Genomic DNA, 27,223 nt, shown 5'->3' with positions numbered 1-27,223 from the left:
TGGAGGATGATAGGAGAGCTAGGAGGGTAAGGCTCCATGGCAGTAGGGAGGACAGTTATGGATTTGGGAGGAGATGATGAAGGCAGCTGTTCCTGGCAGAGGCTCAGAATGGCTGAGCTGTAGCTTCTGGAGTTACATGTGTGCGGCTGGGTATATCTTTGTTTTAAGAGTAACTGGACTAATGTACCTAGCATAGATAAAAACATGCACATGCACAAACTACTCCGCACCTTACGCTGACATCAATTTCTTTCTGACAAAGGTAAATGACCCACTGCAAAGCCCTGAAATTAATGGTAGCTTGGCCGAGGGCCAAGAATATTGTTATGTTATCACTATCATACATGGGATTGTAATGTTCGAAAGATGTGGATGTTTATATAGCAGCAGCTGACACTGCCATGTTCCAGGCCCTTAAGCGGCCTCTGTGGAAATATCGGGACTTCTATGTTACCATGAAACTGCAGATCAATAAAACTACAGTGCTGTTGTACAGCAGTGAAATGTGAGGACCGAGGAAAGGCTGAAGACAGGCGGACTGATGTTTTTGATTCTCACCATCTTCATCAATTGCTTCATATTAAGTGGGAGGACAAGATCAGTAATGAGGATATTCATGGCATCTGCCAGCATCAGCACTGGTTTAATTTGGGTGGCTTTCTTGGTTTGGACATATTATTAGGATGGCAAGTTTTGAACTAAGTAACTCACCAAAGAATATGCAGGACATAAGAGCTGGCAACAGAGCCCCAGTATCTTCACTCCAACTTCTATGCTTTAGCCACATGACCACCTTTTCCCTCCCAAATATGCAGCTACATGCCAGTACCAAATCCACCCAACTATATGAAGACCGAGTCCAATTTTTATTAAATTAGAATTGAACCATAGTCTGTTTTGACTCAATAATCTAAATTTACAAGCTCCCTCTTAAATGAAGACCACCTGAGGACTACTGATCTGATTGCTCTGGTTAGAATGTCCCTTGTAACCTCACAGAGAGAGTATTTGTAAACGCTACCTTCTGTGGACAGTTTTCAACTGTCCCAAACTTTGCTGAGCCTTGCTTCACAGGTCTATATCACGTTGCTTAAGCTTAGCTTGCAATGTGATATGTCTACACAGAAATCAAACACCTGCAGCTGGCCTGGGCCACCTGACTTGGGTTTGCAGGGCTTGGGCTGCAGGGCTGTAAAATTGCTGGGTAGACATTATGCCTCAGCACTGAGCCTGAGCTCTGAGACTCACCAAGGGGGGAGTGTCACAGAGCCTGGGCTCCAGTCCAAGCCCAAACATCTACACAGCAGTTTTTACTCCACAGTCCAAGCCACATGAGCCCAAGTCAGCTGACCCAGGCCAGCCATGGCTGTGTCACGGATCTTTTATTCCAGTGTAGATGTACCCTCGGAGTCCTAAATATACCTTGGGTTTATCATGATCCATCTTCCCAGTGCCATGGTATTGAATCCTCACATTGGGACTTTGCATCTGTATATTGCGTCAGGATGGAAGTACAGTTTGTGCAGTGTCCCAGCATAAAACTACAAACGTTGTGACATAAAACAGGCGTCACCAACCACATGATTATTTTGGCCCAAAGGGCAAATACACAACTGGGGCAGCCTTGTAATTACCAGGAGATGTCAGTAGGAGTGTCTTGGGTAAGTGCTTAGGACAACTTGGGTCCCTTCTGCTTTGTGAGGCTCCCTTTAGTGGATGCTATAAAGTAAATCGTCATTGCTGTAATATCTAGGAAGTCCATCCTTTCCATTTTAAAAAAAACAAAGTCGCATGTTAAAATCATGGATTAGCAGCTGTTATGCCCACTGGAGAGGCCGAGAGCAAATGAAAGATGACATTACGTGATAATTGGAAAGGTGCAGGGGATGATTCAGGTGCATGTATTTGATTGGTCTGAAAGTGTTTTTTTAAAAACTAAGCTAGCATATGCCATGACTGCCTTTAATTTTATACACAGGGCCAGGTAAAAATATCTGATGAGAGGCAACTGGGCTGCAGTACTGCAGGACAGTGTATAGCTCTCCATTCCTCTTCTCCCTTGCATGGTATAATACAGTTTGAACGGAGCAAAATGGGTAGAGTTCTTTTTAAATCCTGTGAGTGTCCATCCCAGAAGCCTCTATCCTAATCTAGGTGGAGCAGGGGAATATGTGGTCTTTGGTGGCTACATCTTCACTGCAGAAAAGTGCTGTGCTGATGGGCAAATTACCATACTGGGTTTGGGGGGGCTAATAGAAGCTCATGCATTTTTAGGGGTGTATTGCTATGTAAGAGTTGGGTGGAAAGGTGGGCTTCCCCTAAGCACTGACAATACATACAACTATGCCTCCATCAATATGAGCTAGACCCTCTAGGTTCCAAATGGGACCCCAAGAACATGAGCTTCTTCACCGCAAGACCCTGGTCACAGTGGGCCTTCATGGGCTTTGCTGAAGTGGGATCAGAACTCAGAAATCTATTCCTGAAAGAGATGCATCAGAGCCTGAATTAAAGTTGCCTCTGTTTCTAAAGGTTTTCTCCCGATTATGTGTTAGGATTATTCTTCTGGGTGGCCACTTCCTGGGTATGAGTCTGTGTCACAAACGGGCTTAAACTGAGGTCAGGGATTGGAGTGTTGTTCTGTCTCTCCTAAATTATGTAGAAGGCTCCCAGATACCAGTGTGGTAGGCAGATTACAAATGCATCTAAGAAGTATAGGTTAAGATGCTCATTTGATTGTGTTTTGCTTTACAGGTCGCCACATTATGCCTGCCCTGAAGTGATCCGGGTAAGTTAGCTTGTACTCTCAGCATTTGTATAAAAGCATGTCACTCGTTACATGGATGCAGGCAGGTACCCTCTACAGGAAGTGATCCCAAGGCAGTTAGCATTGCAAATGCTTAATGTAACTGTCATTTTCCTTCATGTGACAAGGCCCAAAAGCGAGTTACACCACTAGTATAAAGGTCATGAACATATGTCACTGTGAGAGCAGAGGTCATTCATAGTGGAACAGCTACTTCAGTCGTTGACCAGCCAGAAGTACAATGGTTTTGTTTTCCATGTTATTTCCATCCAGTGGGCCTCCATGTCCCCTATGGAGTCCCTAAATATCCCCTCAAGCCAGATTGGACTGTCAGCACTGTTACTAGTTTGCTATTGAGCAATAGGAGGTACTCCTTTCTCCAACTCTTTCTTCTTCCCCTAAGGCTGGCTACTGTAGGCTCTGGTGGCCCAGGGCTCCAAAGACCAGGTTTCCCGCCTGTTGATGCACAGCAGTAATATGAAGCCAAGTGATTCAGAAAATCAATAGAAGAGAATTGCCAGAAAACATGACAAGTTAGCAAATAATATGACCCATTCCGAGCTCTATAAAGAGCTAACCAGGAGAGAAGCAGCTTCTTGATATCCTGAAGGCATCTCTGACATTTCTGATTAAGTGCTGACTCCTCAGTTCTTTTACTGCTCCGTGGCCATTCCCTCCCTTCCCCATATTGTAGGCTTTGCTCTCTCGCATCCCTCAGACAAGGACATAACACTGATTTTCACAAGAACCCATGGGCCGCTCTGGCCTGCTACTTAGGTAGCTCTCCAAGAAATAGCTTCTTGGATCAAAACTTCAGGTCTCCCATTCTCCCCTCCCCCATTATTCAAGGATGGCTAATTCTCTTACTAACAAGCATTCATTTAAACTTCTATCTCTGTTGCCCAGGGAGAAAAATACGATGGGAGGAAAGCGGATGTCTGGAGCTGTGGAGTCATTTTATTTGCATTGTTAGTGGTGAGTCATCAGCCTTGCTACCTCCTTTAAACAGAAAAAAAAACCCACAATGCTGCTGTATTTCATGTTAAATCTACTGACATCATGTAAGTCTCTCCTGGGTACCCTCTCTCTTTCTATATCTCTCAGCTGCATCTTCTATCTCTCAGCATCTGTCCCAAAAGGGAATGCATGATAAATATTTCACTTCGACTTTGAAGGGCTGCCACCCTGTACAGCAGAGCAGAGGGGATTGTGGGAAAGCTGCTTCCCTATGTGCTCTTTGCTCTGTTATTGTGGGGCAGCACTTTAAGAACCTGATTCAAAACTCACTGAAGTCAGTTGGCCCCAGAGAGATAGGTGGTCAGGGTTGCAACTTCAGGACAGGGAGGATCCTAGGCTGTCCTTCATAGGATCAGGAAAGTGGTTTGGTGTGGCGTATTTTTACATGTATATGCATCTTCATTCAAATAGTTTTGTCGGATGTGAGTGAAATGTAACAGCTGTGGCTCATGCCAATTTTGAGCCTCTGTAAACTGCATTTGAGAATGTAGAATTGAGCCAAAAGTACCCTGTTTCAACTGGTTTCCACACAAATAATAATTCCTTTCCTGGCACCTGAAATATTCTGTTTCAGAATTTGTCCCTGGCTCAGTGAAAGGCTCATGAGCTGCACAGAACTTGTTCTGAGTTACACAGATGGTATGAAACCCCAAAACCAGACAAACATTGTAACAGAACTTGAAATCAAGTGAGTTTTGCCTCTGTTCAGCTTTATACAGGAAATCTGGTTTGTACTCCCATAAACAAGAAGTAGGATGCCATAAGTGACAAGTAAGATAGCCTTAAGGTGTATGAAATTATTCGTCTTGTTTGTAATATGTCAAGTGATCATGTACAGTTACAAACAGCAAAGCTCCTTGCTCCATATTTTGTTGTCCTTGCACAGTTACTAGCCAGTTCTCTCTCAGGCAGACTTCTGTTGACATCCAATGGGAGTTTGCCTGAGTGAAGAATGGGAGGAATAGCTGAGTAAAGAGCTTGTGATTTGACCTTTTGAAACAACAGGAAAAAGAGACCCAGAAAAGCTGCCTGGGAGTTATCAGCGTGAGTACTCCATTCTCACCAGGATGGATGCCCTTTGAGATTTTGTACCCCATGGTCTCTGGAAAATGTCTTGGGTTGTTTCTAGGTATAAACCTGAGCCTTTAAAGTGGTTGAAACTAGCCGATCACTGATGCTCAGTGCCAAGCATCAAGTTAATTACATCAAGATAAACACCCACGAAAAATCTTATGCCATAATAGCAATTGCTAGTAATTAGCAGCCGTTAGTTGCTACGTCCAGGAAATGCTGCATTTTATCTTGAACTATATTACATTAGCCAAAGTACCTAACTCTCAATATTGATTTTGCTTTAAGTCCTGAATAGTTATGAGGAACTAGGTAACTGGAGGGATTGGTAATGAACAGGAGGCTTTTTGCTTCTAGGCCACTAGCATGAACAAACACAGGTCGGTAATGACTAATGGTTGTTAGCATCAAATGGGCTTTTGGTGGCCTCTGTAAATAGATTTGTTGGTCTCAGTCTGTTATATACACTGAATTATCCTACACAAGCATTACATGCACTGAAGTAAATACAGTGTAAACACTGACATTTAGAGCCTGGCTGTAAGAATTGCTGAGAACCCGCAACTTGCATGGATTTTGATGGGACTCGAGGACACCGGACATCTACCAGGATCATGCCAGTAATTTTGCGGGGGAGAGATTCTCTGGTAGGCTTGTGATAAAACCATATCATAGTTTCATCCAGTGGACCTCGAGAACCTTCAAGCTCTTAAAGCATCCTAATTCAACCCTGGGGCACACGGGAAAGAATTCTGGAATAATGTTAATGTCCCAAACAAACTCCGGGTTGATGACCCCAGAAAAGTATTTACAGCTTTTAACCTACCCTAGAAACAATAGTCTATATTGAATCATTTCAGAACATCGCATGGCAGATGTTATCATCTCTTACATCTCTGGAAGATGAGAGATAATGAACAATGTGATGGTGGTCACCAGTTGCAATCTCTGAACCATATTGTAAATCAGTGCCCACTTCGATTGTTTGCTGATGGCATTTTGGACTTGTGCCAAGCCATTTCCAAAGCCACACATTGGCTCACTAATCTGAACTTGGTTACTTGAATGTCGCTGATCACCTCTCTGCTACTAAATGTTGAGTTGAATTTAAGTGGATCCCTGAGTCTTAAGAATTTGCCTGAGAAGGCAACATCATATTTTGCATTATGTTTTAGTCTCTTGTTCATTTTCCAATTTAAAAAAGTTTAATATAAAAAAACTACATCCAAGGTTCCGTTTCCATGTTGGAAAAAGTAAAGCAATGGTAAGGAATTATCAACAGGTGAAGAAAATGTGCTTCACTTCTTATAATGGTATACTGACTTTCTTTTCTTTTCTTTTCTTTTCTTTTCTTTTCTTTTCATCAAATTGCTCAACTTCTCACCTTTTGCCCTCTCCCATTCCTCTTTTCTCCTCTCTCCCACCCACAATTCCTCCCTCATGTCCCTGCAGGGTGCCCTGCCATTTGACGACGACAACTTGCGGCAGCTGTTGGAGAAGGTGAAGCGGGGTGTGTTCCACATGCCACATTTCATCCCTCCGGACTGTCAGAACCTCTTGCGGGGGATGATTGAAGTGGACGCCTCGAAACGTCTCACGGTAAGAGGGTATTCACTGCAAATCATGTGATCGGTATGTTTTCAGGACTTTCTATCTATGTTTCTTTGTGTGGGATCCCCACATCCTCTCTCCCTATATGTATTGTTGCACAATTAAAGTAATTCTCCACGGTGCAGCTGCCCAAAGGCTCCTATCCCTGAACCATAGATGAAGGGAGTGAATATGGGTTTGGGGAAGAAGCACACTTCCTTCTCTTGCAAATCATGAGGGCATTTTAGATTTGTATTGTTACTCTGCTTTGATTTTCCTTTGTATGAAATGTGTGTGCATTTACAATAAAACTCCCCTGCTGATGGCATGATGGCACTGCCAAGTAGTTGGTGTATTTTGGAATCAGCCTTGGTATTCTGGCTTCTCAGCTTAGCAGACTGTGGGTTTGTCATAGAACTGATGTACTATTAGAGGGCTAGGACTGCCCTTTCACCCCTTCCTGGTGTGGGATCAGCATCTCTTGCACTTCTGGGTGAAGCAATGGTTCATGCATTGTAGGCTCCTGAATCTCAGGGTGCCCTGCATTGTATCCTGGGTGCATTATAGTGTCCTCTGGCAACCTGCATACTGGGTTCTTGGAACCATTTCTTCTAGAGTCCTTATGCTTTGTTTGGTAGGCTGTGGTACCCTGTGCCCTGGGCACATCATGTTGAGCCGTCTGGGATTCTGTACCCAAGGTGAGTTCCACCAATTCCTCGGAGACCTTACCCCCTGAATGCGCTGGAACGATCATGTCCGTCACTGATACCAAGTTAATGTTTTGGGGTATTTTGAAAATTTAGCAATAAAAATAATTTTGAAGAGCAAGATTGCCTGATATTCAGTGGAGGTTTCTGGCTCTGTGGGTATCTTGGCCTTTATAAATCACGTTGTCAGTCCCCAGTGATGATTTTATACAGGTTTACTAAACTCGCAGATTCTGAGTGGGAGTATGTATAAAGAAATGCAAATTTAAAACTCCTCCTGGTTCTTCATTCTGCTAAAATATTTATAAATAAACTCTCCTCCGATCAGTGCCTGGCGCCTCTGCAGAGACTGCTAACAGCAGAATCAGTCTGCACCGGCTGCGATGATGGGTTTGGGAAGCAGACACCTGTCTGCTAGGAAGTAACTGAACTCCTCCTACCTCCAAACTCACTTTATAATACTACCTGACAGCTGCACTGTGGGCTTTGAGTTTCACTCCTTACCAAACCAGGTCATGTTCTATTCGGTGAGCCAGAGGTGAAAGGCTTTGTATATTCTTACTCATATCCTCCCTGAGCCATCCTGCCCCTACAAATGAGTAAAGCAGGTCAAAAAATTTTCAAACAAAAATGTTCATTTTTTGAAAACAGACCATTTTTCTAAAAAAAAAGGCTAACAAATTGTCAATATTTTTCCTTCTGAGTGTGAATTTCTTACCTTTTTTCTATATTTTAATTGAAAACATTATCAAAATGGTAATCAGACCTATCCATTTACTGAAGATTTGGTTTTCAATAAAAATCTGGGGGGAAATGGCAGGGAGGGGAAATTGGAGTTTTTTAATAGAAAAATGACTTGGTTAACCCATTCAAACAAAAACAAAATGAAAATAGAGATTTTTTTTACAAAAATAGGCATTTTGCAGCTGCATAAGGCCCTGATCCTGCACCATTAAAGTCAATGGGAGCTTTGGCATAGAGAGGAAGGATGGCTCAGTGGTTACAGTACTAGCCTGGGACTTGGCTTCAATTCCCTAGTCTTCCAGAGACTTCCTGTATTGCCTTGGGCAAGTCACTTAGTCTCTCTGTGCCTCAGTTTTCTATCTGTAAAATGGGGATAACAGTACTTCTTTACTTCACAGGGGTGTTGTGAGGATAAATACATTAAAGATAAGGCACTCAGATACTAAGGTAATGTAAATACCTGAGATAGATGGCATGCTATTAATTTAGGGATTGATCTATCTAGTGTGCTTTTGCATACAAAGATTACTAGCTTGTTTAGAAGTCCACCACTTTCCTTATAAAGGAAATATTTGATAATTGGTTCTTCAATCTAGCAGAGAAAGATATAACAAAATCTAATGGCTGCAAGTTGAAGCTAGACAAATTGAGACTGGAAATAAGGTGTAAATTTTCACCAGTGAGGATAATTAACCATTGGAACACCTTACCAAAGGTCATGGTGGATTCTCCATCACTTACAATTTTAAAATCAAGATTGGATGTTTTTTCTGAAAGTGATGTTCTAGGAATTGTTTGGGGGAAGTTCTCTGTTCTGAGTTATACAGGAGGTCAGGCTAGATGGTCACAATGTTCCCTTCTGGGCTGGGAATCTATGAAAAGGTCCTGGTTCCAGTGAACTGAGGGTGATGAACCAGGTATCAGACACTAGACCCTCTTCAGTGTGTCAGGACTTTAGGTTCACCTTTGAACCAAGCTCATTTTATAGGGCTGTCTCTAAATTTTTGGCATTATTTAATGCAGCAAAGCACATGCGATAAAGGAGGGAAAACGCTTAAGTCATTCTGGAGTGACTTACTCCTCATCCTGATCAAACACCAAAGCTATTATTTTCATTTTTCCATAGGAAAAAGCAAACAGGTCTGATGTACGATATCTTGAGGACAGGGAATAGGAATTGAAATGAATTTATTCAAGCGATAAAAGCTGCCGGGGGGGATGGACACAACGCAGAGCTATTCTTTATTGGCCACAATCTGTATTTTCATTATTTTGGGAGCTCTCAATTTGCTGTCTCCACTGCCTGCTGATGGCACACTTGTCTTTCCATTGTGTTAGCATCTTCGTCACTTAGACAGCCATATAAAAGGGATCTGTTTGTTTATTGCACTAGGGCTAGGATATGAAATTCATTCTAAGGAGAGAGCTGGATTCCATGTTAGTTGTGGTCCATGGAGCAACGTATAAATGTAGGACTACATGCTACCCCCAATCCATAGCAGATCTCCCACTCATGCCAATGGGAGATTTGCACAAAGATCAAGGGTAGAATATGGCTGGTACGTAGTAACAAAGTTTGAAGCTATTACTATTATTTATAATTTGTTCAGTACCTTAATGTCATATTCACCATCGCTCATTGGGAAAATATGGTCACCCACAGGAGTGCAACCATTTTTTCCCTTTTTACTCCTCCTCCTCTCTGTTTTGCTCCTTCTCCCTTATCTTCTATCTCACTTCTTTTCTTACCAATGCAGTTTCCTTCCTTACAGCAATTCCCACTTCACACAGGGCTTCACACTCCCCATTCCATCTACTAAAATGATCAACAACAAAAGAGTTAATGTTGACATTTAAACTACCATCATTGGGCTGTAGCGCCAACATCCCATTAGGATTAACGGAGGGTGGGGCAGTTCACACCTTTGAGATTTAGGAAGATATCACTGCCTCTGTTTACACACCCTTCATTTTTGGAAACCATGAGAGCTAGGGTGAAAAAATGTTATTGAAGCATATATTTTGCAGAATTTGTATATGTCCTGTCATGCAGCCAGCAAAATATATCAAATGTGCACATGTCTGACGCTTCTACACTAGGGAGCTCACTTGGCTTGCCATGAAGGATGCTTGTATTCATTGCACTAGAGCAGTGGTCTCCAACCTTTTTACGCACAAAATCACTTTTTGAATGTAAGATCAACCCAGGATCTACCTCGCCCCTTCCCAGAGGCCCCGCCTCACTCACTCCATGCTCCCCTCCCTCCGTCGCTCACTCTCCCCCACCCTCACTCACTTTCACCCGGCGTGGGCAGGGGGTTGGGGTGCAGGATGGGGTGCAGGCTCTGGGCTGGGGCCGAGGGGTTCGGAGTGTGGGAGGGGGCTCCGGGCTGAGCCTGGGGCAGAGGGTTGGGGTGCAGGAGTGAGGGGTGCAAGATCTGGGCGGGAGTTTGGGTCCAGGCGTCATATGGTCACACTGCACCTAATGTCATAGAATCCACTGGACATTTCATTAGTTTTACTTTTTATTAGTGTTGTTTGTGGTTTATAGATCCAAAATCCTTCAGGGATTGTCACAAATCAATGTAACATTCTCAACTGTGGGGTGTGCATTTGCTGAGCCTGGGGCTAGGGGTTGAGGTGCAGGAGTGAGGGGTGCAAGCTGTGGGAGGGAGTCTGGTGCAGGAGGGGTTTTCGGGCTGGTGCAGGGGAATTGGGTGCAGGAGGGTGTGCAGCGTCTGGGAGGGAGCTCTGGGCTGGGGGTTGAGGTGCAGGAGGGGGTTTAAGGTGCAAGTTCCGGCCGTGAGGCACTTACCACAGGCGGCTCCCGATTGGCGGCGCAGTGGGGCTCATGCAGGCTGCCTGCCTGCCGTGGCCCCATGTCGCTCGTGGAAGCGGCTGTCTGCTGGCACTTCTCTGCATGCGACCCCTGGGGGGAAGGGGGCAGCCGGTCTCCGTGTGCTGCCCGCGCCTACAAGCGCTGCCCCCACAGTTCCCATTGGCTGGTTCCCCACCAATGGAAGCTGGAGGGACAGTGCTGGGGGTGGGGGCAGCGCGTGAAACCACCTCACCCCTCCCTGGGGGCTGCACTCAGAGACATGCCAGCAGACTGCTGCTTCTGGGAGCGGCATGTGGCCATGGCAGGCAGGCAGCCTGCCTGAGCCCGCTGCACCACTGGACTTTTAGCGGCCCGGAGATCGCGATGGATTGGCTGAGGCTCCAGGATCAGTGACCACTGTTATAGATGGTCTTCTAGTTAAGTCATTGGGAAAGTCACTTTAATTTCTCTCTGCCTCAGGTCCCCATCTGTAAAGTGGGGGAATAATGATATTCCCTTTGTCTGTCTTGTTTGTTTAGACTGCAAGCTTTTCAGGGCAGGGACTGACTGTGTGTGTATGTACAGCACCTGGCACAGGAGGGTCCTGACCTTAGTCAGAATATCTCGGGCTTCCCTCTGCCTTCAGTTTAAGTTCTGTTTGTCCACGAAAACCCATATTTTAACATGATACAACAGACTAATGCTTGGACATAAAGCTCTTTTTGAATATAGAAGGGGCCTGATAAATTAATTGGCCTATTAAAAGGGCCAATTTACGGCACACCGAGGTTTGAAACTTTGCCTCCTTTGTTGCCGGGGCACATTGGGAACTCTTGCACTTGCGCAAATTGGAGATGGGCCAAACCTGCAGCCCCCGTCCCAAAATCCACAAACTTTGGGAGAGTTCAGATTTGCATCAGAACTTTGCAGCTCTGGCCTGTCACCGACGCTAAGGCAGTTGATGTGCTGAGCCACTGCCTCTCATTGGTTCCTTCTGTCTGTATCCAGCTGTTGTCTCGTGTCTTGTACCTAGACTGTAAGCTCTTAGGGAGGACCATCTTTTTGTTCTGTGTTTGTACAGTGCCTAGCCCGGGGGGGCCTGATCCTTGACTGGGGCTTCTAGGCGCTACTGCAGTACAAATAATCAGAATAATTAATTATGATGGTGCATTTTTCTGTAAAGCTTTGGTATTGGGAAATCCCCTCCCCCTTCCCAAGGCCACCATTCAAGCATGAGGAAGCCTCCACTGGCTCTGTGAAGGTAGAGGTTGGTTTTATTGTTTTAGAGATGGCTTCTTGTGGCAAGTGCCTGCAGTGGAGAGAAGATATGGGGACAGAGCGTTTTTACAGCCTTCATATAATGGCATTCCATTCGGGGAAACCCCTGTGAGAACAGTGAGAAGATCCCTGTGGGAAGAGCTGTTAAATGCCTTTGTCACTTAAATGCATTTAAACATTGTGTTTAAATGATGGCAGAAGGAGTGAGATTAACTCCCACTGTGGCTCACCCTCCCCTACACTGCATCCTAAAAAGCCTACAGTCTTCTCCTTGTCAAAACCAATCGCCCTCCCATAACCCCTCCTGTCACTTTAATGCAGACGAAAAGCAAGAAAGCATTAATTAATTATCTTTAAAAAAAAACAAAATGGAAAATGTTGGCGTCAGCAAGCACACTTGTATGGTATCATAATAACAATTCAATGCAAATCAGAATAGCGATTGTTTTTGTAAAGCACTTTTCATACTTGGGGTATCCCAAAGTGCTTTACAATAATTATTTCAATATGGGTAGCGCTGCAGTTGCGTGGGCAAACAGCAGCCATTGTGCACTCAGTGAGAGCTCTCATACAGCTTTGGACCTGTTTTTATGGCAAATGCAAAGTGCTATGGGATCTTTACCTTAAATTGGAATGGCCAGCAGAGCAGACATCTGTTTAATGTCTCATCTGAAGGTCCTGTTACTGGAACATGAACTTGTGACCCCCTCTGACTGGGAAACTGAAGTGCTGTTGCCTGAGCCATATTGACACTTCTGCTTATCACAGCCACACGAGGACAACCTGACACAGAGAGACCAAAAGGACTGTAAAAGAAACAGGCATGAAAGAGAGTTGAATGTATCTTAGCCACATCACCTGCCCTCCATCCAAAATCATTAATAGCTCCCCCCTCCCTAGGGTGTATATTATGTACTGGTGGCATATATGCATCCTGTGGGGGTCTCTCCCTGTGAAATGGCAGCTGTTGCAACAACATAAAGGAGACCTGTACAACAGCCCTTTAACAGGGCCTTCAATAAGTATACATGGTGATTGGCCACGTTAAATCCCTGGTGTGGAGCTCTGGGAGGGAAATAGGAAAGAGGGAAGGTTTACAAACTGGACTGTCTTTTTTATTCTGTGTTTGTACAGCTCTAGCACAGAGGGGTCCTGGATCAGTTCTGCAGCTTCTAGGCACTACTGTAATACTAACCGTAAAAATTAATGAATACATACTGCTATCTTCTAGAGCATGGGTTCTCCTGGCTGAGACCCATGGTCTGGAACATGGTGGTGTGCGTGAATTAATTAATTCAAGGGGGCAGCTCTCAAATAGGTATCAGGATGTCATGACCCTGCCCTTACCAAAGGCTAAATGGGAGAGGATTTTTGGTAAAGGGGCCGTGGAAAAGGTTAAAAGCCACTACTGTTAAGTCCACATCACCGACTCCAACCTAACAGGAGGAACAAACATGATTCTCCTCCCTCTTTGAGCCCAAACACCTGAGCTCCAGTGATTGAAAAGCTCCTGGTGATAAGTGGAGGCAGACACACCTACTCTTCTCACTGTCACACAGGCATGGCTGCTGCTTCTGCTCTGTGGTGATAAAAGGGAGGATGGGGAATCCAGTTGGAACCTTTTGTGTGATGGTGGTATTAGCTGGTTAGAAGCAGCAGGCTTAACCCTTTCTTTCTCAGATCTAAAGAAGGTCATTCATCTCCCTTAGCTACCCTTCCACCCTCCCGACAACTGCATTTCTTTCTTGTCCTTGGATTCTAGGCAAACCCCTGTCACACTTAACAAACCCTCTCATACAGAGTCAGCCTGTGCTCTGCTGGGCTTTCCAGGGCGAGGAGCCATTGTTATATAACACACAAAAACCTCGGTTTCCTCTTTCTCTCTGTCAGTCTCCTTCTCTCTGTCTCCAAGCATCTGTCTGTCTGTCTCTCTCTCTCTTTGGCTTGCCAGTTCTCATTAGCCTGGAAATGAAGTGGAAAGTAATAAGGGCAGGACAGCTGTCTCCGTTCTTGCTGACCAGTTTAATGGGCCTCTGATTTCATCTTACAGACATTATGTGAGCTTCCTTCCAACTCTCCCCTGCCTCTCACTGGTACACTGCTGAAGCCCGTGTGTGTGTGCACTGTACACTCATGCGCACACACAGACACCCACATACAAAGTTCCTCATGTGGTACAAACTCTTGGCATCTGCAAATGGTCTTTTCCTGCTAGGATGCTGCTGCAGACGCACAGGCTTAGATTTGCTGTAGGGGTATAGCTGAGCAGGGCTTGTTCTCTCTGTTGATTAGGGAGAAGAGTTCAGCAGGAGTTTCTTTTGGAAGAGTGACTTTTTCCTGTGCTCTGGAAAAATGTTGTCACCACAACACAGCCCCTGGAGCCTGCCTTCTGTAGGCAGACATCCCTAGTGTCAAACTTTGGTAACTGGCCAGTCCTCTACCGTATTTATCATTGTCTGTCCAGCACCACAGTCATAGCAACCACTGTCTCACCATTCCCTTGGATGTAGCATGTAGTGAAGGGTCCCTGACTGGCGTGGGAATGGGTTGCAGGACCCAAGGTCAGCAGAGGAGATTGGGGTCTGGAAGACTTGTGCTGGGGCACTAAATTATATTACCATAAACTCACTCCTCTTTGTCTTGATGAAGCTGTTATAATGAACATGTGGCCCACCTGGAGTGCGCCTTGGTGGAAATCAAGCTGCACAAATCTCACTTTACTTACCTTTGTGAACACATCTCCTGTCTCAAAGAAAAAACAAATCCTATAAGAAAATAGGCTGGAGTTTGGAGTGGCAGCACCATCCTGTAGGCAGGCGTATGTCAATAGCAGGTTTTGACTGACTTCAATTGGATTATGCGCCTCTTAGCTTATTTTTCAGAACACTTGCCTGTGAACCCTAGTGGAAGCTGGGTTCTACACCCTGCCTGTGGATCAGTCATTATGGCCTGTGCACCTCCCTACATTTCAGGAGATACATTATGGCCTCCCTGTGACTGTGTCTATATCTATTGAAAAAAATAAACTTTATACTAGTGCTTGGTGATTCCTGCTCCTTTGTTCTTGGTGCCCCGAGTGACAGGTCCGTTTGGAATGGGGCAGGTGAGCCAGCAGATGCTTTGTATGCAGTGTAAAACTCCCATCATTTGGGTGCATTAAGATAATTGCACCAGGGCATCACAACTGAGATTCTTACTTCCGGACTCTAAGGAGGGTGACCTAAGCCCAGCTACAGGCAACCCTCATATTTGGTTGCTTTATGCAGTTTTCCTGTTTTTTGATTTTTTGATTTCTTTTTGCTGTACTAACTCCTTGTTTTCTCTTTCTTTGTAGCTAGAACACATTCAGAAACACATATGGTATATGTAAGTAACATTTTTAAAAATCTTATTTACTGTCTTCAATATTGTTGCTGTTGCAGGGAGCTGGTAATCTAGAAATCTGTGAAATGGATAGACTTGGATGACATGAAAACAGCTTCCATACAGGCATGGGCCAGGAGGTGAAAGAAGGAACATCCAGTGAAGATGAAGTTTTAGCCTATGCAGTGAATACAGTCTCCTCTGTGTAGATTCAGGCTAGGGACTCTCGTATACAGGAAAAACCTATGTGGCAATGGTTTGAAATAGGCCCTATTTAACTGTGTGCCACTTTCCATACCAACATATTGCTGTTTTTTTTCTGAATCTACTATGCCTGAGAGGATAATTCCTGGGTGAACAGCAAGGGACTAGCAGACACACTTACCTGGATACCCAAGTAACTGCAGGGAATCCCTAGCAAAATCTTAGTAAAACCCTCTTGACAGGCAGACTTTCATGGGTTCCTCTCTGGCATTTGTGGCTTTTCTCCAAATAGGGGGAATAATGAGAAACATTATTAGAAAATAAGTTTTTGTAAACAATCACCTACTTCATAGGCCTTCTTCCCCCTTCTTTATAGTAAATTAAGAGGCTGGCTCATGACCTCATAACCTGCTGATGAGTGATAGTTCCATGGCTTGACTGACAGCAGCAGCCTTACGCCGTGGAAAAAGAAATCTATAAAAAAAGGCGATTCCCTTCTGATGATTTGAGAGCATGGAAGACTGCTGGCTTTTTAAAGTGACCTTGCATTTTTGTGTAACTCTAACAGTCCTTCGTGAAACACTGATAAATAGGACTTTTGCTTTATACTGATGATATCCCAGTAATACTAAAAATAATCCTTTGCAAGTGATAAACAAGAAGGTGGTGCTTTGAAACACACCTCTGGATGGTCAGCACATCTGGAAGTTCCCTGCGTGTATGCTGTAGAAAGCCTGGTCTCGATAGCCTTGCCACCACTGCTTACGAGATGTTTTGTAGGATGCTGTTTGTTGTTCCTGTCAGTCATTTTATTTTTTAAGCCTTTCATCTGGGGACAGCCTATTAATGATTTTTCCTATGATTTTATTGTATGGGCATTATTCATGCACTGGGCTCAGTTGACTTCCATGGGAGTTGAGGATGTTCAGCAGTCTGCAGGATCACATGTTTTGTTGCTAGCTGGCCTGAACTGATGTAACACTGTGTCCGCAGCTTTTTCAAGCTCTCTGGAGTTGTCAGTTGACATGATGCTTTTTAATATCCAGGAAGATTTGGGGTTTTATAACAGAAGGGTTTTTGTTTGTTTGTTTTAAACCATCACTGATGATCATATGCCAAATTGAAAAAAAGAATTTAGTGTTATTCTCCCACACTGTGCCCCCAAACCAAATCCCACCCCCTGAGATTCCAAACTAAAATGCTGCTTATGATAGATTGTGCAGATGTTCATAATGTGATCATCCCACTTGTTTCTTGCATGCTCTGTATGGAATGACATTAGCTGATTGACATCCCTTTTCCTTCTTTCTTGCATGCTTGGATCTGAAATGAAATTCTTAGAAGTTAAATTAAATTTTTATGATCATTTATATTTTCGTAGTAAAGCGTAAGTGTTAACGCCCCAGTGAGATTCAAACTGTTCATACCTCACGAAGCTATCGTTTCAGATTATCTGCGCACTCAGAAAGATAACACTGCATCACTTTTAAACAAGGGTCACAGTTTCAAGATTTTATTTTGCAGCCATAAAAGTTAGACTATTTTCTTCTTCAATGAGGGCCCAATTCTCCACTAACTTGCACCTAATGGAGTCATTCTCACCTGTGAAAATGGAGCATAAAACTACCATTCTGATCGAGCAGTGTTTAATGTCCTCTTTGCACTCACTTTGCATGGTCTATCGATGCTAACAAGAAGAGAGTGGCTGTAGACAGAATTGTGTGTAAAGACCACAAGCTTTGCGAAGCACTTTAGGCTTCTATCTATTTGATTTAATGCACATTACAATCCAATATAAAACCTTTATTCACAGCCATGGATAGTTTAAGATGGCCGATGAGTGACTTGAAACTTGTACTCAGTGCTTGAGAAGTGGTTTCACTTAATTCTTTAAATGGATACTCATGGTCATGTTAATCTATGAAAAACATTTACTTGTTGTTAAGAATAATCATGCACCTGCGCGCACGCACACACACCCTGAAAGTTCCTGGAGCACAAGTTCCTTCAAAAGAAAGTACTCACTCACCAAGCTGTCACATATTGGTCCAACTTGCCCCCTACTAATGTGATAGTCAACAGACTCAAGTGTTTCAGAGGGATTTTTTTTAAACTGAGATGTTTTCCAAAATGCAGCTAGATTTTGTGACAGAAGGTTTTTGACCCAAGACATATCTTGCTGAAAATCAGCAGATGAGCATCAATTCTTTCCACCTTTGCCAATAAACCAAATGGATGGATGAGATGAGCTATCATGGCACATCCAGAGTTATAATGGCACAACCAGAAGGTGCTAGGTTTACTAAAAAAAAAAAAGGGAAAATAATGGTACTACACTGGACCCTCACTAGAATGTGCATCTATATAGCGCAAATTTGCATATAACGCGGTCGCGGCCATGGATCCCAAATTTAATTACTTTAATTGCAATTCATTTTAACGCGGTCCCCACGTTAATGCGGTACTGTGCATGGATCCCAAATCCCGCATTCTAGCGAGCGTCCAGTATAATTCTGATATGATTAGCACCTGTGTAATTCCATTGAGTTTACACAGGAGTAAGTGAGACCTGAATCAGGTTCATTGTGTGTATCAGTGAGATTCAGGTTAGAAAATTTGTGAGAAGGTTTGAAAAGCTACCATGAGTTGGAATCACGTCCATTGCATGTACCATCACTCATAAGGAAGTATTTGTAAAGCAGCATTACATTCAACTGGCCTTTTAAAAAATATGTGCGATTTATAGCAGTCATCCTATGACATGGTTTGACATGCACGTGAGCTGAAGTGCAACAAATTTGTCATTTCCTTCAGACGGGGAGGAGAACAGACAATACGGTAATGCCAATCATAGCACAGAGCTGGTGATTTTCATTACCTGAAGCAGTGAAAGCCTTGCAGGTGATGTGCAGTTTCGTCACAGATTTTTCATTTACTTGATGAAGAAGTCTGAAAGTTTGTGAGTATATATACAGCCTGACTTTGTCTGATCATGATCAGGTTCAGATCACAAGGAGAGGGCACTCCATGGTGCACAAAAGATAGCCACCAGTGCTCTGTAGGCATGGCTCATTGCCTGCCATAAACTCTAATGTAAATGAAGCTTTGCGATGGCACGCTGCAACCGATTAGGGATACTAGCTGGAAATGCAAATTCTCAGGTGATTTTGGAAAATATTCATTTCTTTTTCATCCCTGTTAATTACACTGAGGTTATCTGCTGGTAATATAATGAACGTTTAACTGAGCCAATCCTGACAGTCAGGAACTTCAGGCAGATGAAACAAAAGCCACAGCTGCCTAAGAGCTAAGTCCTGCAGGCACCTACTACTGGGCACTTGATCCCACATAGCTCACTGAAGTCAATGGCAACATTTTCATTTACTTTAATGATTGAGGGTCAGAGACACAGTGCTTACTCATTTACTGTCCTAGGGCTAGATTCTGATAATCCTTCCTCTCCTTTCACAATGACTTACTCCAGGAGTAGTGCCACTGAAATGATTAGGACCGCTCATTGAGTAAGGAATTACTCAACATGATCAGGTGTATCAGAATCTGACCCTCAGGATCAGAATTCTGGTACCTTTATTCTTGCTGAGGAGTACCTTACTCCACAAATAATCCCATTGACTTCCATAGGATTTTTAGGTGGAGTAGGACTCTACTCAGCCAGAGAAATTGGGTCAGAATCTGACCCTGAATGAGTAGTCTCCATGAAGTCTGATCCTATTTACACTAGTGAAAATCCAGGGGGCAAGATTCTGTTTCCTTTCCTTGTGTTAAGTAGTCCCTTATTCCACGGAGAGCGCCACTGAAATAAATGGGACTACTCAATGTAAAGGAGATAAAATCTGGTCCATGCTGATTTAGTGTTACTCTGGATTTATACCAATGTAAGTAATGGCTGTATCTGTCCCCAGAGAAACTACTGATGGTAGTTAGTATTACGGGCTAGATGGTGACACCCTTACTCACACGGCTAGCTGTGTCTCACCTCTGCTTGCCTTCATTGACTCACAGAGTAGCCCCCTCATTGACATTCCCATTGACTTCACTGGGATTATTTGAGTAACGGCTCACTCGTGTGAGAAAGGCTTCACAACCTGGCAGTAAGCACCTGCAGGATTAGGCCTTGAGTGTGTTTTGTGTAAACTGGCTTTACCTGTATCTGCTGCACTGCATCTGTTGAGTACTCTTTTTCCAGAGCTAAAAAAAATGGTTACACCGAGATGGGAGAGAGAGTAAGAATCCCATGCAAGTCTTTCCAGGTGCATTCAGAGATCTACAGTAACACATCCAACCTGTGAACCACTGCAGAGGATACATCTTTGAAATGAATTTTAGCTGCCTCGATGGGCTGGATTGGCACCGTACCCCTTGCACTGACCAAGGTGCAGCCCGTAGCTGCACTGCCCCAGCACACAACAGAGGCTGAATTGTGGCTCTGAGTCTCACAGTTCAGTCTCTGCTTTGCTCTTGCTCCCTGGCGGGAAGTAAGCTGTACCTGCCCTTTTCCTGGCACAGCCTGCTCCCTACTCAGCGCTATGCTCCGCTGCTCTGGCCGGTGCCTTGAAGAGTGGAACCTCTCTCCGCTCACCTGTTCGGCCTTATAGTGACTGCCATGTCCTGTGCCTTGTGACCTGCAATGGAGGTAGCCCATCCAGGCACTAAGTGCGCACCTGGCACCCCAGCCCTTTCCTGTGTAGATGCATGGACCACCACAAGCCCAGAATGGGTTAAATTGCGTGACTATTTGTAGAACATGTTTGGATTATTTCCTCCAGCCATCAAAGGGAAAATTCTGCCCCCAACTCCGCATGCTACAAAGGGCACGGAGGGACATTTGGTGCAGGTTCCTGTAGCCCGCAGTGGGGAGTCTGTACCACGTGTGAATTCACTGTCCATGCCCCTACGCTGCATAAGGAAGGGAGACCACCATACAAAAAGGCTATTGTAGTCCTGAGACTGCCATGGCATGCATAGAGCCTCTCGAGAAGGTGCAGGATTTTTCCCTGCCCAACTCCTGCAAGAACTCCAGCACCAAGTCCATCTGTCTGAACTTGGTACAGGTTACAGGATTCTATGCCCTGTGAATGAACTCAAAGGATGCTCGATGTGCTTGCACTTTATATTATTCTGTCTACTATATCCGGAACGAAACCTTGGCATGTTAAGTATAGCCAGAGTTTTTTTTGTTGCAGTGAATAATCAATATTTCCTGCTTCTAGTGAATGAAATGAGACGATTATATAAGAAGCTTGTTTTAGTCATCTTTTAAAAAGTATTGTGCTCCTGTTACTGATTGCTTTTGTATTCCCAGCTCTGCCACTGACCGGCCGTCTGACCTTGGGCAAGTCCTTTGGGCCAGAATTTTCAAACATGGGTGTCTCAAGATAGGTATCTAGGGATACATCTACACGGCAGTAAAACACTTGCAGCTGGTCCATATCCGCTGACTCGGGCTCTTGGGGCTCGGGCTGTGAGCTATAAAATTGCAGTTAGATGTTTGGGCTCAGGATGGAGACTGGATTCTGGGATCCCATGAGGGGGGCATGTCCCAGAGCCCAGGCTCCAGCGTAAGACTGAATATGATCACTGCAATTTTATAGCCTTGCAAGCCCAAGTCAGCTGACACAGGCCAGCTGAGGGTTTTTTATTGCAGTATAGACACACCCTAAATGAGTATTTAGGTACTTAAATAAAAAGCATCGTTTTTAGAAAGTGCCTAGCCTTTGAACATCAGGCCTATTTAAGATTTCTCAGGTTGGGCACCAGAAAATTGAGGTACCTTAAATCACTTTGGAAAGTTTGGACCCCTATAGGACTGCTCTGAAGCTCATTTCTATTAAAATTAGGGGTGGGTGATATCAACTTGTTCACAGTTCAAACTTTGGGAGGAAATTGTTCAACTTCACTTAGCCCAAGATCTGATCTGCTCATGACGCAGCACCTCTAAGTGGAGTGATTTATAACTGTACGATATCAGGATACTAAGGCTTTGGCTACACTTGCAAGTTAGAGTGCATTAAATCAGCCCCGGGCACCCTAACTCCTGAGGTGTCCACACTGGCAAGGCATTTAGAGCGCCCAGACTCTGCAGCTGGAGCACTCCTGGTAATCCACATCCGCGAGAAGCATAGAACTTGCTGTGCCTTGGCTGAAACGCCGGGGTATCAGTATGAACGACGTGTTGCATTACTGCGCTGTGATTGGCCTCCAATAATCCCTTGAAGTCAAGTGGCCACTCCGGTCATTGTTTTGAACTCGGCTACAGGCATGCAGCTATCCCCTTTCAAAGCTCCGTTTCTTACAGCCGACATGCTTATCTGTTCCGGGACACAAAGCAACCATTACTGTGGAATGCGCCTACTGCAGAGATAGGTGTTTGTGCATGTGTGAGAGAGAGAGAGGCGGGGGTGGGGGCTTATGTCAGGATTTTTCCCCTGCCGCTGTGGGAACTTACAAGACAGCATGCTGACACACTCTCTGCCCCCCAAAACACACTGTCTTTCCCCCCCACATACACACAACACACTCCCTGTCACACTCCACCCCTCCCATTTGAAAAGCACACTGCAGCCACTTGCACACTGGGATAGCTACCAAAATGCATTGCTCTCTGTGGTGTTGCAAGAGCTGCTAATGTGGCCACGCCACTGCGCTTGCATTTGACAATGTAAACACATGGCAGCGCTTTCCCTGCTGCGGTCTCAGAGGGCTGGTTTAACTCCCGGCACTCTACATCGGCAAGTGTAGCCATGCCCTAAGCAGCTGCTAGTTCGTTTAGGGTTGGTACGATGGGAGCTCTTGCTGCCTCTCTGCCCAAACAGGGACGTTTCTCATTACAGGCCCAATCCTGCAAGATGCTGATCACTCTCAGCTCCCATTGAATTTGTCCTGAAGGGAATTTCTATCTGCCTTGCAAGGCCAGACATATCAATGGAATTTTGACACTCTTTTTCCATTTGTTGTTTTAGCCTCTATCTCAGAGCAAGGGTTTCACTTGTTGTTCACCTCTCTCTCTGTGTCTCTGTCTCTTTCTCTCTCAATTACAGAGGAGGTAAGAATGAACCAGAACCGGAACAACCAATTCCTCGAAAGGTGCAGATTCGTTCTCTCCCTTCCCTGGAGGACATTGATCCAGACGTGTTAGACAGCATGCACTCGTTAGGCTGCTTCCGTGACCGAAATAAACTCTTACAGGACCTGTTGTCGGAAGAGTAAGCATTCACTCAATCTTAACATCGGTTTGGTGTCAGAGGCGATTAGAAATGGGATATGGAACCTTTTATTTCTAGAGCACTGATACAAACATGGCCCCGATTGGGAGGGACCGATAGTCATTTCTCCTGCTCCAGCTGTTCAGTGGAAATGAGTTGGGAGGGAGCGGGAGGTCTCAGTGTATTTCTTAAAGTATAGGTGCCCCTCTATCACATAAATTACCATCGCAACTGACATCCTTGTTAGAGAGATCAAGGACTGAATGGCCCATGGAGGGTAGAATTGCCTCTCTCAACCTCCAGAGTTGATATCTGCAGGTGAGGATTTACATACATGGGCAGGACAGCGTGGGGAATTTGCACGGTTACTGCCTGTGCGGTGCCTGCATCTGTTGGTAAATAAAAGACTTCAGTTTCCAGAGCTGTGCCAGCTTTCCTAAGCATTATGAGGGATCATTTAGTGGGCACCAGACTAGGACCCAGGAGATCTAGCTTCAGTTCCTGACTCAGACACAAACTTCCTGTCTGGCCTTGGGCCATTCATTTATATTTACCCTGTGCCTCAGTTCCTCATCTGTACAATGGTGATACACCTGCCTTCCTCAGAGGGGCCTTGGAGGATCAAATCTATTGATGTTATCAAGGCATTCAGATAATATGGTGCCGGGGGCCAGATAAGAAAAGAGATAATTAGATTATTTAGAACATTTGTAACTATTGCGTTTGATGAGGGAACGGTAATCTGCATTTTTTTCTCTGGCATCTGCAGCAAGTTAGAAGGTTTCTCCCTTTATTTATTTTTTTCAGAGAAAACCAAGAGAAAATGATTTATTTTCTTCTCCTTGATCGGAAAGAGAGGTATCCCAGTCATGAGGATGAGGACCTACCCCCTCGGAATGAAATAGGTATTTCAAACGGGGTCCCAGTCACCTTTGACCCATTTCAGTCTGTCCCTCTTGGCTTTATCTTCCTATTGTTGGCATTCTCTCTCCCCTTTCCACTGAAACAGGCTATGATGGTACTAATGTTCTCTGAGGCTCCAGCAGCCTGGAGAAGTCAGCTCTGCCGTTGAGCTAAACATAAAAGGTCTGCTTCTCAGCTACGTGACTAAGGCCCTTTTACACCTCTCTGGCAGTGTAACAGGCCTTTGTATTTGCGTTAGAAAGGTTTTATCAGCCTGAAATACAGATGACCACGTTATAGTTGCACAGGCCGTACAGAATGAGTTCCGCTGCAGTATTTATATATTAAAGATATTTTAGAACAATTTTCTAACATGTTTACTGGGCTTACATATTGTATCCTTTTGTCTGTATAGCCAGGTGCTCCTTTACCACTATAGTGCTCTTGTAGTACTATTGTTACTTATTATTTGCATAGTGAAGCCGCAGGCAGAGACCCCACTGTGCTAGATGCTGTACAAACACAGAACTAAAAGACATTCCTGGCTCCAAAGAGCTTACAGTCTAAGTCAGGGGTTCTCAGCCTTTTTCTTTCTGAGGCCCCCACAACGTGCTAATAAAACTCCACGGCCCACCTGTGTCACAACAACTGGTTTTCTGCATATAGGGGGTAGCAAGCAGGGCAATTGCCCAGGGCCCCACATCATAATGGGTCCTGCGTAGCTAAGTTGCTCAAGCTTCAGCTTTGGCCCGGGTGGCGGGGCTTAGGGAGGTGGAGCTTTGGCTTTCTGCCCTGGGCCCCAGTGAGTCTAATGCCAGTCCTGCTCGGCAGACCCCCTGAAACCTGCTCACGGCCCACCAGGGGGCCTCAAACCTCTGGTTGAGAACTGCTGGTCTAAGTGACTTCAACTGTACATGACTCAAAGGGAATCAAAAATATGTAACTATTAAAATTTTAGAAAAGTACCTGAAATAGCATTGTTGGACATAGTAGTGTTGTGTTTTTAGATCTAGTATCTCATGACCTTCAGGGCTAGAAGCAAGTGCTGCCTATCCCATGAAATTAGGGTTACCATCCTTAACAAATAAAAAAAGAGGACCCTCCACGGGGTCCTGGCCCCACCCATTTCCCACTCCCAGCCCCGCCCCAACTCTGCCCCTTCCCCGCCCCAACCCCGCCCTAACTCTGCCCCTCCTCCCTCCCACTCCCAGCCACGCGAAAAGGGCTGCCCAAGCACTACCGGCTTCACAGTTTGCCGGGCAGCCCCCAGACCCTGCGCCCCCGGCCGGCGCTTCCCCAGCGCAGCTGGAGCCCAGGAGGGGAAGCGCCCAGCCGGGGGCACAGGGTCTGGAGGCTGCCCGGCAAACCGTGAAGCCGGTAGCGCTTGGGCTTCAGGCAGCCTCTATGCCTCCGGACCCTGCGCCCCTGGCCGGGCACTTCCCCTCCCAGGCTTCGGCGGCGCAGGGTCCGGAGGTATGGGGGCTGCCCAAAGCCCATAGCGCTCGGCTCTTAAACAGAGCTGAAGAGTCAGGGGAGGAGCAGAGCAGCCGCAGGAGGGGAAGTGCCCGGCCGGCATTTTCCCGGACATGTTCGGCTTTTTGGCAATTCCCCCCGGACGGGGGTTTGAGTGCCAAAAAGCCGGACATGTCTGGGAAAAACCGGACGTACGGTAACCCTAATTGAAATGCTTGGACTCTCCCAGTCCTTCTATGTGATGAAATATTGAACTTTAAATCTGTCACTGCTCCAAGACTCATGCCCTGGGCCTCAGGTCTGTGCAGTTTTTCCAAGACATCTCATATGTGGAGGAAACTATAAAACACTTACCTGGCAGGCCGATTTTTAACAATGTCACCTGCTTGAAGCTGCAGGGAGTTTGAAACGTTAGCATGCTCCTGGTGGAGATGGGTTAGTAGGCAGAGTGTAGGTAATGTGGTCAAAGATGCCTGATAAATGCAGTTTATCACATGGTTCTGTAATTTATCTATTTAATCACATGTACAGTATATCACTACCACATAAGTTTTGTGTGTATGTGTATGTCTGTGTATTCCTGTCTTCCTACAGTGGCTCGTTGACTTTTGACTTAGATAGATGATTTTGCAACACAGAGACAGGGCTCACCAAAATACTTTTGCTACTGAACCGTAGTAGCAGAGGTGATTGAATTATTACCTCCAATGCAGAAGTGAATGCAAAGCCATGCCCTAAATATGTCATATACCTCTTCTCCCATCTCCCAATCCTGTACTTCCCACAACATTTTCACTTGCTGGTTCAAATACTGACCATCTGAATTGGAATTTTCTACACTGGGTGAGAAAGAGTTCCCCCATAGAGGTAGGCTATCTTTGAGCCAGAGATAGCACTGTGCTGTGATAGCACATTGTAGACTCCCCAAGCATTATTATTTGAGTGTTAGTAAGATCTACTTCATTTCCCAGAGGGCGTTTCCATCTCCTCTGCTCCCAGCAGTGTCTCTGGGAACATGGGGCAAAGTTTAAGTAAGAGTAATCATGCTTCTGATGAATATCTCCTCATTAGCCATGAGCACTGACCTTACTCAAAGAGAGAAGAGGAAGGGCGAAGGGAAATGGTAATGGATTTAATCATAACTGCTCTGAGAGACCACGTTCCTCAGAGATGCGTGTTGCCTGAGCACTTGCCAAATAAAAGTACCTGTGCACATACTGAACTCTTCCTCTTTCTCTGTATGGTACAGCTTGGAAAGAACGGATGCAAGCTGTGAGCATAGGCTTCTGAATTCCAGTTGAAGCTAAAGGGGAGATCAGACTCTTATCTCAATAAACTACCCTTCCCTTCCTGGTTTCCTTTTTGTGTTTGTTTCACTCTGTGTGCAGATATCTCTTTCCCAGAGAAGTAGGAGAAAGTTTTCTTTTTCATCATTTGAGGCAATGTTCTATTACTTTTCTCGCCACAAAGCTTCACCGGGAGCAGAAGGGCACAAGCAGGAAACCTTCCTCCTTTTGCTCTCCGCGTTGCTGTGTAATCTTGTTTGTTGGTATTTTGTTAACACCAGTGTAGCTTCTGCGGGGAGGGCTTCTGTCCTCTGACGTTGTCGCAAATCGGACCTGAGAGGTTGGAAGCTGAGATACAAGCTGACAGATCTTCTCTTGTGTCAGAGGAACCTTCAATGCAAAATGATGCTTTGAAGGTTAAATGGAAAATGTGGTGGAAGGATAGCTGTGGGGAGTCTGCAGGGCCAGCCCTCCTGTTATGGAGCCCTTTGTAAAGCAAAACATGTGACACAGCTTCCTCCAAATCTACAGCGGCGCCTCCTCAACCCTGCATAACCATGACACGCTCCAGCCTGCCTCCAACTTGCTTTCAGCTGCCTTCAGCCTGTGGCAGGATAACTGTATTTAATTATCAGTGCAACTTGGTTACTTCTTCTTCATCATCATCATCAATCATCATCACCTCAAAGGCAAATCCCAAAGGGATGTAGCCTACTTGCAGATTGAGCACACCACAGATC

The 27,223-nt window shown here is 45.0% G+C and overlaps 1 protein-coding gene across 6 annotated transcripts in view; it reads left to right on the top strand.

The window, feature by feature from the left end:
- The window catches only part of BRSK2 (BR serine/threonine kinase 2), a 457,676-nt gene that overhangs the window by 370,694 nt on the left and 59,759 nt on the right, over positions 1-27,223 (top strand). For all 6 annotated transcript variants that reach the window (XM_034770318.1, XM_034770317.1, XM_034770316.1 and 3 more), the window contains exons 6-11: positions 2,755-2,788; positions 3,713-3,781; positions 6,347-6,493; positions 15,366-15,397; positions 22,657-22,821; positions 23,629-23,726. In XM_034770318.1, the coding sequence (XP_034626209.1) occupies positions 2,755-2,788; positions 3,713-3,781; positions 6,347-6,493; positions 15,366-15,397; positions 22,657-22,821; positions 23,629-23,726 (545 nt within the window). The remainder of the gene's footprint in view (positions 1-2,754; positions 2,789-3,712; positions 3,782-6,346; positions 6,494-15,365; positions 15,398-22,656; positions 22,822-23,628; positions 23,727-27,223) is intronic.

This window comes from Trachemys scripta, chromosome 4 (assembly GCF_013100865.1).
Source record: "Trachemys scripta elegans isolate TJP31775 chromosome 4, CAS_Tse_1.0, whole genome shotgun sequence".
NCBI classification, from domain to species: Eukaryota; Metazoa; Chordata; order Testudines; family Emydidae; genus Trachemys; species Trachemys scripta.
Note: the sequence above shows the minus strand (reverse complement) of the source record. Positions and strands in the feature narration are given on the sequence as shown.